General features: G+C 52.0%; 1 protein-coding gene across 4 annotated transcripts in view; it reads left to right on the forward strand.

Annotated features, from left to right (window-relative positions):
* Window positions 1–12401, forward strand: part of PTPRU (protein tyrosine phosphatase receptor type U) — a 275704-nt gene that overhangs the window by 156427 nt on the left and 106876 nt on the right. For all 4 annotated transcript variants that reach the window (XM_034753847.1, XM_034753848.1, XM_034753849.1 and 1 more), the window contains exon 8: window positions 3022–3330. In XM_034753847.1, the coding sequence (XP_034609738.1) occupies window positions 3022–3330 (309 nt within the window). The remainder of the gene's footprint in view (window positions 1–3021; window positions 3331–12401) is intronic.

Below are 12401 nucleotides of genomic sequence, written 5' to 3' on the forward strand. Positions count from 1 at the left end.
TTATTCGTTCTCTGGTCTCTAGACAGTCCTTGCCCTTTAAATGTCTCCCTGCCTGTCTTACAGTAAGTCATTTCTCCAGTGGAATTCCTCCGGCAGGCTCAGATTTCCCTTGCAGGACAGGTGGGATTTTAAAGGGACTGTCTCTGTCTATGTAGACACATACGGACTCTTGCTTGGTATGCTGCACATACAGCCGGCACAGCAATGCCCTTGTTTGGGCCGTAAATTCAGAACCAAACGGGTGGCTTGAAATATCCAATTCGCAATGAATGCCCCAGGCGTGAGCCGGTCTGCCAGGCCGAGCCTGTTCCTTAGGGCAACGCTGGGAGGTTTGTGCTGCACGTTGGCTTCATGGCAGCATGAGGCAGGGGGACGGTGTGTAGGAAAACTTCCTTGAGACACGTCCGTGCGTCGCCCTGCGTCCTGGCAAAGTGGGCTGCAGAACACAGCTCAGGAGTCATCATATCTCGAATGAGGCTCACAGCACCAAGGACGATTCCCAGGCACTGGGTTCCAGGTGTCACTCACCAGTTACGTTAGCATTCCAGGCGCCGGTTAACTAGACCGTACAGGGCCAGATCCAAATCCTCCATGAGAGCGTTTCCACTGACAGCGGGACAGTAATTCCCTTGCTCTGTGATATGATGCCTCTGTGGACTTCCAAAGCCCTTTGCAGTAACGGAATAGCTGTCCCCTGCCTGCAGTGAGCAGGTCCGGTCCCGTCCGCCTGCCGGTTGAAGGTAGTTAGTTACTGCTGGAGCGCCTCCTTGTAGCCAGGCAAGGCATAACTGCTCTCTCCCTTTCTGGCACCTCTTGCCAATGGTTGCACCGGCACCGTGGTGGTCTCTCTTCCCATAACTTGGCCCTCTGGCCAGGTCGTGATTTAGTTAGTTAACCCCTTCTGGAGTAGCAGAGGCCAACAAATCAACAATCCAAAGGTCCTCACCTAAAGGTCTTCAGCCCCATCGCCGAGCCCTGTGGTCCTCATGCCCCTCTCTCAAGATTCTCCTTTGTCCTTGTCCTTTTTCCAGCTTCACACCGCCATACCAGTGACTGGTAGGGGGACCCGGGCCCTCCCTCTATGTTGGGTTCTGGCCCAGGAACCAGCAGCCAAGGTCTGCTCAGTCCCACTCCTTGCTGCTGTCTCCCCCTTGTTTCAGGGCCAGGACTCTCAGGGCCCCCCCCAACAAAATCCCAGCAAACAGGTATAAAGAACAACCCAATTCCAACCTCCGTGGGGATGATCTTACGTCCCTCTCAATTAAATGCCTCTCAGAGCTTGCTCCATAAAGGTCAAGTCCCTGCCCATTTGCCAGGGTCTCCCACCAGTGCTGTTCTGTGCCACTCCTGGTTGCTTGCCAGCCTCCCCTGTTCAGGTGAGGAGCCCAGGCCTTGCTGTCCTGCTGGACTTCTTCCTCTCTAACCCCAGAGTGACTGCAGCCTCTCTCCCCGCAGCCCCCTTCTGCGCTAAACCTCCTGCCTTTATAACCACCGCCCAGCTCCTCCCCAGCTGGGCTTCCTCTCTACTGAAGCCTGGCTCTAAGACCCTCTCAGGCCCGCATTAACGCTTTCGTTCGTGTGTGTGTGTGTGTGTGTGTGTGTCCAGGGGGGTTCTACGCTGCTACGATAAAGAACCTGTGTGCTTGCTGTTGGCAAAGCAGCGTGGTTCCTCATTAAATCAGACATCTGCTACCGACGCCAGTTGTGAGAACGGGTTAAATTTCTTCCCAACGACTCCGCTGAGTCTATGGCCTTTCGAGAGCCCGACGCCAGCCTGATAGAAAAGCGAGGGCCCTGGTCACACAGGCCTATTACGGGTATTGGTTGGGGCCTGCCTGGAAAGCCTTGTCTGTGTGCTTCCGTTCCCCACCCCCGGCCACGCTCAGTGAGTCCCTGGGACGGGCTTAGACCTCCTGAAAGCACACAGCCCCCAGGTGCCGGCGTGGAAGATCTTCAGGGGACCATAGCCCCAGAAAAGAGGAGGAGGAAGACACCATGCCCCACAGGGTTCACCTTCTCTGCAAATGGGATTGTGTGGGGCATGGTCAAATGGTCCTCCTTGATGACTGAGCCTGTAGGAGATGGTGAACCCCCTTGAGATGCCTGCTATAATAGGGTCCAGGGAACGTGGCCATTGATGGATGACCTGCAGAGGGCTTTGGGGTCTGGTTGGGCTGGGCTGGGCAGTTGATGTTTAGCCTCACCTGCCTCTCTCCAGTCTGGAAGGTTGCACTGGGATTCTCTAGTGGGAACTGGTTCTCTTGAGCGAACTTCCATACGGTCTGCCAGGGGCATCCTGGCCTGATTCTCCTCCCCCCCGTGCAGCCATTATGCCAGCGCAGGTGAGCATAGTGCATGAATGGTCTGATCCGGCAGCGTGTTACGCTCCCTTTGCACTGGTGTAAGTGATAGCCCAGTGGAGAATCAGGCCCAAAGAGAACAACCCGGCTGCTGGTATTTTGGCACGTCTCCTTCTGGTACGGAAATGCCAGAACAGCCAGTGGGTGCTTAGCTGCCTTCCTTGGTCGCCCTCCCTTGGAGGAACTCAAGGGGAGGGGACAGCAAAGACTCACGACCGGGGAGGCTGAGCATCCCCACATTTCCGATGCGGAAACTCAAAGGTGAAGCGAGGTGCCCAAAGTCACCTCACACAAGTTCCTTCTTATCTGTTTTAGCTCTTCATCTAGGGCCTGATTCCCCTGTATAGTAAGGCCCTTTACATCACTGTGGCAGTGTACAGAGCCCTTAAATGGGTGTACGTTACGTTTACACCTGCTTTGTCTCCTTTAGGCTGCCCACTAAAGGGGCCTTAGTGCCAATGAGGTCCCGCAGAGCCCTCTGCTTTGCTAGACTTGGATCTTCCTGACCAGTTAGGCTGCCCCGTGGCCCGGCGTTCACTAGGATCAAAGCTGAGGTTCACCCCATTCATTTCCTTTGGGTCCTGCCGCTGATTTAGCCCCGTTGCCCTTCCCGGTGGATGGTTTTCCTCGTCTCACGCCTCTCTCCCTCTCTCCCTGCCAGAGCCCATGAGGGCCCCCAAAGGCCTGGCCTTCTCTGAGATCCAGTCCAGGCAGCTGACGCTGCAGTGGGAGCCGCTGGGCTACAACCTGACGCGTTGCCATACCTACACGGTGTCCCTCTGCTACCGCTACTTCGTGGGCACCAGCCACAACCAGACCTTCCGGGAGTGCATGAAGATGGAGCACAACGTCCACCGCTACACCATCAAGAACCTGCTGCCCTACAAGAACGTCCACGTGAAGCTCATCCTTTCCAACCCCGAGGGGCGCAAGGAAGGGAAGGAGATGATATTCCAGACGGACGAGGATGGTAAGTGCCAGCTGCTGCCCCTGTGCGCTGGGTCGCCCGCGGGTAAGCTGGTAAGCCCCAGCTTGGGGCAGGGCAGGAGAGCACCCAGAGAGGCCACCGAGGGATCCTTGCATAGCCCCTCTGTGCGGTAGAGAAGGTCTCTGAGCCAGCCCATGCAGGCGGGGAGTGTGGTGACTGGGGCAGTCCAGGGGTCGGGCTCTGTGATATGTGCATAGGCCATGCAGTGGGGTTGTGGTCACTCTTCCAGTCCATAGTCTGGAGTAGCAGCTCCGAGGTTGGAGATGTGCAGTGCGGTCCCGTTCCCTGGCCCCAGCGTGTGGGCATGGACTTCAGCTCCCCAGGCCCATCCCAGACATAGCCCAGGGACTCTCACGTATGCGGGTGACGTGAATTTCACCCGCAGTGAGCATGGCTGAGGGATGTTGCAAGCACAAAGGTCTGGAAAGTTGGCAGAGGGGCACTGCTGGGAGTGGGCAGCTGCTCCAAGGAAAGGGGAGTCCTGGAGAAAACTCATTCCCAGCAGCAGGGGAGGGAAAGAACAGGGAACAGCTCGGGATGCAGGGTAAAGTGTTTTGAGAGACACACCTAGGGCCCTGGTGCCTGGGACTGTAGAAACACCAGAGGTGTTTGAGGAGGGATGGATAGCTAGATAGTGGGAGTGCATGGGGATGGATGGATAGGTAGGGTATGCGTGGAGATAGCCAGAAGGACCATGTAATGGCAGGGAAAGTGAGATAGCAAAAGCGATGGAGGAAAAGAGGGACCAGGGAAAGCAAGAGGGGTCCTGAAATCCCAATGGAAAGCCACGTGTGTGCCCGGTCACTCCCGCTCCTGGCAGTGAGGGTAGGTGACAACTTTGTATTGTTGCCTCACCAGCTTTGAGTTTCCATAGTCCATGTGTGTCTCTTCCCCTGCACTGTCGCTCAGCAGAGCCCTCCCGTGGTGGGGGAAAGGGGCTCACTAGGGCGATTCCAGCACCGCTGTTCGGGAATTCAGCCCCACCGCTGGAAGTGGCTACTGGAAGAGGGGATTTGTTGATAAATTGGATAGTCGGAGGCTTGACCACACTTCTGTTCATTTTGAAATATATTCAGGAGACCAAATAACCAGCATCGGTCAGCTTGATTGCTCTAAGCCCAGTACAGGAGAGAGGTTGTATACAATACCGGTCTCTGCAAAGCCCTCTCGTGCAGCCTGGTCACACTCACCTGACAGAGCAGGTGCACCCTAAAGCCATCTTTTTATACCCTACCTGTTTACAGTTAAGAGGTACTATGTGTGTCATCTGAGGGGGAGGGGTAGTTCAGCGGTTTGAGCATTTGGCCTGCTCAACCCAGGGTTGTGAGTTCAATCCTTGAGGGGACCATTTAGGGATCTGGGGCAAAAATCAGTACTTGGTCCTGCTTGTGAAGGCAGGAGGCTGGACTCAATGACCTTTCAAGGTCCCTTGCAGTTCTAGGAGATAGGATATCTCTATTATGATTAGAAACTAGATTTAACCAATCGGCTTTCTGCCTTGTTTTTCTGGTACCCCTTATCTCTCTAGTCTGAACACATGTGTTGCAGGTACCCAGGGGCGTGAAGGCACCTGCTAGGTCTGTACTAGGGTAGAACAATCATATCCCTTGTCCTGTTCCCTGGGGATGTTCCAGTGCTGCCCTGTGAGAATAGCTCCCTTCCTCTCGCTGTGGTAAAATGATCATGTGTCCTGATCCTGATGGCTTAAGCCAAAGCTTACTTCAGCTAATGCAAGGTGTTATGGGACAGCTAGCACAGGAGAACGGGATTATAGTAAAGGTATATGCCAAATTAAGCTATGTGACTGCTGTAATATGTGTGCTTAGTGCTATTTGTGCGTAATGCATTCTAACAGGCGTGTGGTGTGGATAATACCAGTTATTAATATGCCATCGATAAGCTAGCCAGCTCAGCCTGGTTAGCAGGACTCGCACACACCCAAAACCACTGGCTCGAGCAGACCGCTCGGCCTCTCTCCTTCATTCGTCCCTCAGCCATCACCTCTCCCTGTGCAGTCTGTCTCTGTCCGGACTGAGCGCCGGATTGGGGCATTCCATGCTGGGCGGCACCCGATGCCCTGGCTGTTCTGATTTGTGTCTTTTCAATGGAAGGGCTCTAGTTCTGCTCCCAAGGGAAGGTAGTGGCCGGGTGGTAGGTAAAACGTACTGTGCGGGACAGAGCGCTGCTGAGTGAGCACCAAGTTATTCTGCCCGGTAGCGGGAGTGAGGTCGAAGAGGGGATCGCCTAGTTAGGTGCCTCACTACTGGGAGCAAGGTGGTGCTTAACCCTTCACAAGCCCATCCTCCATCTACGTCCCGGCCCTTTTCCCTGCGTCCTCTTTCAGGTGAGGGAGCTGGCGCTCAGGGGGCGGGTGTCTGCCATTCAGAGCAGAGGGCTACATCTCACACTTACCCTGACTTCTGCCAAGTGGTAGTTTCCACCCACACCTTGCGTAACCACCTTGTACCCGGCCTTAGGACTGGCAGGACCAAGACAACCAGGCAGCGGTTTTCAATTCTCCATCAGAATTTCTAGTTTTGTCACGTTTCTCCTTTGTCAACCAGATTGTCCTCAGCACCGAACATCCTTGGTCTTTGTTCTTCTTGTTGGGGAATTGAAGCCTAAAAGCAATCATAATAATTAAAATAATTAGTACCTTGCGTTTAGGCAGCCCCTTTCACCCGAGGCTCACAAACACTAATTAATTAAGCCACCGTGAGGTAATTATTAACAGCAAGAAAGAGTCAGAGGTCAGCCTGCCTCAGTTATTGGCTTTGTTTAGCTGGCCGGTGTTTGCGCCCGGAACAAGAGCACGGCCGCGCGGTTTCGTAGCGTGTGAATGAGCTCCCTGCTCTTCATCGGCTGACCCGTGTGTGTGGCGGAGAGTGCAGCAGGCCCTGGCCCAAGACAGACATGACCCCGCAGCTCACCACCGCCGTGGGCTGCATCCTATGAGAGGGAGCCAGTGCTGATCTAGCTGTCAGCATACCTGGGCAGGTCTCGCTCATCTCCCTCCCCTTGCTTGGAGTCTGTGCGAAACCCCGAGTCTCCACTGCTCTGGGTCCGTACACGCTGTCTGCGGCGTTACTACAGACCCTGGGTCTGAGCCATCGGGGCCCCTGTCACGCCCACCTGAGCTGTCGTACATTTACCCCAGCTCTGCACCAGGTTAGGCAGCCTCTTCCTCTCCCCCCCTCGTTCCAGGGAGCTCAGATTTCAGGCTCGGGGCAGGTATCACCGGCTGGGCGGGTGACTCTTGTCTCAAAGTGTGTTGAGGCCGGAAAAGCCAAAGCCTCCCGCTGTGGTCAGAGCCCTTGGGACTAGAGGCCCTGCCATCAGCACTGGAACCTGACTGCCCTGTGCCGAGACCTAGCTCGTCCCCCTGATGCTGAGCCACTGGGCTGGCCTGCCCTAGACTGGGCTGGCCTGCCCTAAATAATTGTTTCTGTGCCTCCAGAGAAGTCCCTATTCTCATGCTGGTGCTTTGCTAGAGGGCTGGCTCTTAGCAGCCACCAGAAATTAGAGATGGAAAAAATCTTTTCCCAGTAGGTCGTCTAGAGCTGTAGTTCTCAACCATTCCCACGTGGGGCCCCCTCCCTACTCCCATATTCCCAGCAGCTAGCGGGCACTTCCCTCCCACTTAGTAATATGGGAAAAGCAGAGTGGCCCAATGCCCAGGATGAGTTCCTAGGATTTAGACCATCCCAGGACTCCTGACTACTGCAGCATTGAAGTCAGAGGGAATTTTGCCATTTAATGGGGCCAGTATTTCAGCTTTAACAACAAGGAGTCCGGTGGCACCTTAAAGACTAACAGATTTATTTGGGCATAAGTTTTCGTGGGTAAAAAACCCCACTTCTTCAGATGCAACTGAAGAGGTGAGGTTTTTTATCCACGAAAGTTTATGCCCAGAGAATCTGTTTGTCTTTAAGGTGCCACCGGACTCCTTGTTGTTTTTGTGGATACAGACTAACACGGCGACCCCCTGATATTTCAGCCATGGCCCCTTCCCTATATTCTCCAGTGCTTTATCCGGTCGAGTTTTCAGCGTCCCAAGAGACTGGGTTCCTGCTACTTCCCAGCGCTGCAGCCTAATCAAGCAGGAAGCGTTTGCTTGACACTCAGCATACATTTCCCTTCTCTCTCCCGCTGTGCCAGGCCGGGATTAGCTGAGCCGTCTAGCCCTACAAAGTTAATTTCGAGCTCTGAAGATCCAGATAATGTGACATGAAATCCAAGACAGAACCGTGTTCTAATGAAGTGGAACTGGTACAGTATTTCAGGAGCCAGCCACGGGAGCTGTACGGTGTCCCAGGGGAGCTCAGGGAAAGTCACTTCCGCTAATGATGCATTATGCTTCTAATATACCAACTCACTTCTCGCTACCCAGTGCTCAGCCCCCACATGTGCTGAGTGACTCGGGCGGCTGAAAGGGCTGCGTGCACCGGGAACCTGCCACCAGGCGGTAATGGTGGCTTTGGTTGCATGATGGCCTGATCCTGCGCTATGCAGGTGAAGAAGGCTTAGGCTTAGGCTGGGCCTAAGAAGACAAGGCGTAAAGAGTGGAGTGGGGCAGGGGACGCCGGGCAGATCCATGTGGCGTGGCTGAGGGTGCTACCGGGCAGCCCCCTAGTTACAGGCGCTGGATGCTAGCTAGATCCTGGTTATATGAGAGGAGCCGCCGGAGCAAGGACTCAAAGGGGAGAACCTTATTAGCAGTAAGGGTCCTGCTTAAATCCATGTGTCAGACGTGCCCATGTCTCTGACCTGCCCATCCTCGCCTTGGACGTGTTTAGCACTAATGGAGCAGGCACACACGGGCTGGCGATGTGGAGAGCCTGCACCCAGTCACGCTGGTGCCTAGTAGCTTTGGAGATCCTGCTGGGAGCCGTGCAAGGACGGCAAGGGACGGGGGCTTAAGCAGCAGGACATTCAGGAGTGACTCCTGCAGAGAGAGGCCCTGGATGAAGTGAAGCGTCTGGGCTGCACAGAGGGGCAGGAGAAGGCTCTTCCAGCCATTACAAGCTTTTGGGTGTGCCTCTGAACCTGGACCTTTTGAGGTTCACCCATCCCTTGCGATTAAGTTGCCTAAGCAAGAACAGAATGTGTAAGACCAAAAACATGCTGGCCGGAGAGCATCAACAGCCCCCTGTCCCTCACTGGCGTCCTACCCTGTAATGCTCCAGATTTGGCTCAGGTCAGGACATCCTGAGGGTGCGTAACCTATTCCGTGGCCTCTCTGCAGTCTAAGCAACAGCACGAGAGCTAACCTAACCTAAGCAAGACCAGGAGAGGTACCGACGTAGTCACAAGGGAACGAGCTGCCTGTGCCTGTCTTCCAAACTATAACCTTAGCATAAGAGTTTCCAGCTGCAGGTTACAAGGTAATTAATCTCTGTGATATGTTTTAGCCTCAAGTATTAGCAATTAACCTGGAAGAATGTGTAATTACTAAGGACAGTATTAGTGGACAGTATTTAATTTTCAGACTGTGGAAGCCCGGTGCGTTGGCTCTGACTCCAAGGAAGGTTTATCTGATCGGCCTTTTGACGGGTTGGATCACAGAAACCCCCCTGGGAGCTGCCACCTGATGTGCCAAGACTATCCCTGCTCCTGTTTTCCCTGCCAGCTCAGGACTCCAGCACCCTGTCTTGCTGAGCCAGACACTCCCGTCTGCTCCAACACAGACCCAGGGTCTGAATTACTTGCCCCAAAGCTGCAGGTTTACCTGAAAACAGCTCACAGAAGTGTGCTTGTCTTTAACACTCAGATGCCCAACTCCCAATGGGGGTCTAAACCCGAATAAATCCATTTTACCCTGTATAAAGCTTATGCAGGGCAAACTCATAAATTGTTCACCCTCTAGAACGCTGATAGAGAGATATGCACAGTTGTTTGCTCCCCCAGGTATTAATACATACTCTGAGTTAATTACTAAGTAAAAAGTGATTTTATTAAATACAGACAGTAGGATTTAAGTAGTTCCAAGTAGTAACAGGCAGAACAAAGTAAGTCACCAAACAAAATAAAATAAAAAGCGCAAATCTATGTCAATTAAACTAAATACAGATAAAATCCTCAGCAGTTCCAGAGTGCTCCCTTTTACAGACTAATCTCCTTTTAGCCTGGGTCCAGCAATCACTCATCCCCCCTGTAGCTACTGTCCTTTGTTCCAGTTTCCTTCAAGTATCCTTGGGGGGGGGTAGGGCGTGGAGAGGCTCCTTCTTTAGCCAGCTGAAGACAAAATGGAGGGGTCTCCCAGGGGTTTAAATAGACTTCCTCTTGTGGGTGGAGACCCCCTCCTCACCCTGTGTAGAATCCAGTCACAAAATGGAGATTTGGAATCGCATGGGCCAGTCACATGCCCATGCATGACTCAGGACTTGCAGGTAGCAGCCATTACCCACATGCTACCTTGAACGTCCTCAGGTAGACGTCTTATGTGGATTGGAGTCTTCCAAGCTCTTTTGTCTGTTAAGTGCTTCCTGATTGAGCACTTAATTTGCACATTCCTTTCCCAAGAAGTGACCAAATGTTCTAACTAAGGCTACTTAGAAATCAAACAATTATGCAGCCAATGTTCATAACTTTGAACACACAAACGGTACCTGCATACAACTAGGATGAACGTAACCAGTAGATCATAACCTTTACATAGATATGTTACATGGCATATGTAGCAAAACCCTATTCCAGTTAGATCATACATACATTTATAAGCACCCCCCCATAAAGCCTTATGGGGTACACTGTCACAGACCTGTCTAGGAAGCTTAGCAAGGAAAACAAAATGGCAGAGGCTGTTGCAAACCTTGGTTCCTTCCTGGGCATTTTCAAACTTCACTCCTAATCTACACCCCACTGTTCGATAGGCCCGGGAATCACTCTAGCCCCAGGCTATGGTGTGTAGAGACGGTAAAGTTCTTCTCAGCGACCAGCGTTTCTGTTGAAAAACAAGGTTTTGGCAAAAACAATGGTTGTGGGATTTTTTTTTTAAAACAAAAGTATTAATATCTTTATCAGCAGCCAACCTGCCAACATTTCCAGGTTAACATAGAAAATGTTCTGGTTTTGGTGGCTGAAAGCTGAATTGTCTTTGGTTTGCAACAAGAAACACAAAACTTTTCATAGGCAATTTTGGAGGTAAAAGAAATATTATTATTTTCCATAGGGGGAAAATATCTTTTCCTGACCGGCTCTAATGTGAAGTTTCCGGTTAGACTGTAGGCAGGGGCTTATGGTCAATCCATGGGCCATCTTCTGACCTGCACAAATGTTTAAGCACTGGTAGTGAGCAAAGCCTACTCCATTAGGGCTGGGAGAATGAGTCCCCAAAAGGCGATGATCCGTCGTGACCCAGCCAAATAAAACCTCAGCATCACAGATTCAAGCGCCACAGAAACAGGACATCCTGTCTAGTTGCCGTCCAAGAAGAGGCTGACTGCTGGAGACCATCCTTTGAACGGTGGGAGACGTTAGGTCTCTTTGCCTGTGCCTGCCTCGCTATATCCCCAGAACACCGGCTATAATGAGCAGGCGTCCCCTGACTCAGACTGGTGCTGAGGGCTGTCTATCCAGCTAATGAAAGACAGGCTCCGCCCCAAAGAGCTTTCAGTCTAAGCGGACAAAGGAAGGCTGATGATTCCCACTGTACCAAGGGGAAGGTGCTACAGCACAGAGCGATGCAACGACTTGCACAAGGCATCTGTGGCAAAGCTGGGACTGGAACCCAGATCTGTTGAGTCCTGCAGTACCATGACCACAAGAATAGCCGTTCTTCCTACACCCAACCCTACAGCCGCCTGCTCTGAACCTGCCTGATGTATCTGCGCCCACCTCAGCACTCCCAGCGGTTTATTTTTTAACTGTAATTGCTCCAGCTGTTTTTCCCATGGTGTGATGGCGCCAGCTGTTTTCTTACTGTGCTGTAATACAGTAGCTCCAGCTGTTTCCTTGCTGTACTGTAATCACTCCAGCTGGTTTTCGCCCGGCATGGATTAACCAGGCTTTTTTTTCTTCCCCCTTGAGTGGAAACTTGATACAGTATGCAGTCTCTGCCTTTCAAGGGATCAATAAATCTCGGTATGAGCGTGGATCTATTGTAAATTGTACATGTGTATTTGTCTCAGTTACAGATCTGTCCGATTTATCTAAATTAGCTAATGATTGTGCATGAAACTCAGTTCCCGGGTTTGACACTAATTTCTAGTAGAAACACATTGAGATTTTGGGTGGCTTTGTTATGTTTTTTCATGTCCAAATCTTAGCAGAAAAAGGTTTGGAAAGTGCCTATGGAAAAATAGCCCCTTCTGAGTCAGCAAAATCCGTCCCCTGCGTGTAGCCAAAGTTAGATCTGCAGACGTTAGTGGCTAAGATAAGTCGCTGCTGCTTCTCTGGGAGCCCTGCAGAGCCAGCCCAGGCCTGGGTGAGCGAGCTGGATTCTGTACCAGGGAATGCATCATCGTCCGACTTGTTAAGTACGTTCCAATTGCAGAGTCACGCTGAAGATGATGGGCCGGCTTCCTTCCTGATGGGGGAATTTTTTTCAGCTGAGTTACACGGGAGTACAGAATTTGGCCCGGCAGAAGTGCTGTTGCTAGTGATGCTGCATGAGAAGAAAGACCCCAGCTTGGCTTGTAGAGAGGCAGTATGATCCAGTGGTAGGCACCGGATTGGGGCTGTATTCCTGTCTCTGCCACAGGCCTGCCCCTGTGACCTTGGGCAAATCACATCATCTCTCTGTGCTCGTTTCCTCTTGTCTCTTTAGACTGCAAGCTCTTTGGGTCAGGGATTGTCTCGTACTCAGGATATGTCTACACTGCAAAAACATGTCTTCCTGATTCAGATTATCTAACCCATGTTAAAAGAGCAGTGCAGACACGGCGACTCGGCTTTTGACTTGTTTTAACAGCTGGAGTTAAACTCTATAGGGGATCCTGAAATAGAACTTGAGCCACTAACTTGAGTTAAAAGCCACGTCTTCACTGCTATTTGAACTAAGATTTACTAACCCTAGTTAAGAACACACATTTTTTTGCAGTGTAGACGTATCC

The sequence above is a fragment of the Trachemys scripta genome, chromosome 20, assembly GCF_013100865.1.
Source record: "Trachemys scripta elegans isolate TJP31775 chromosome 20, CAS_Tse_1.0, whole genome shotgun sequence".
Taxonomy (NCBI): Eukaryota; Metazoa; Chordata; order Testudines; family Emydidae; genus Trachemys; species Trachemys scripta.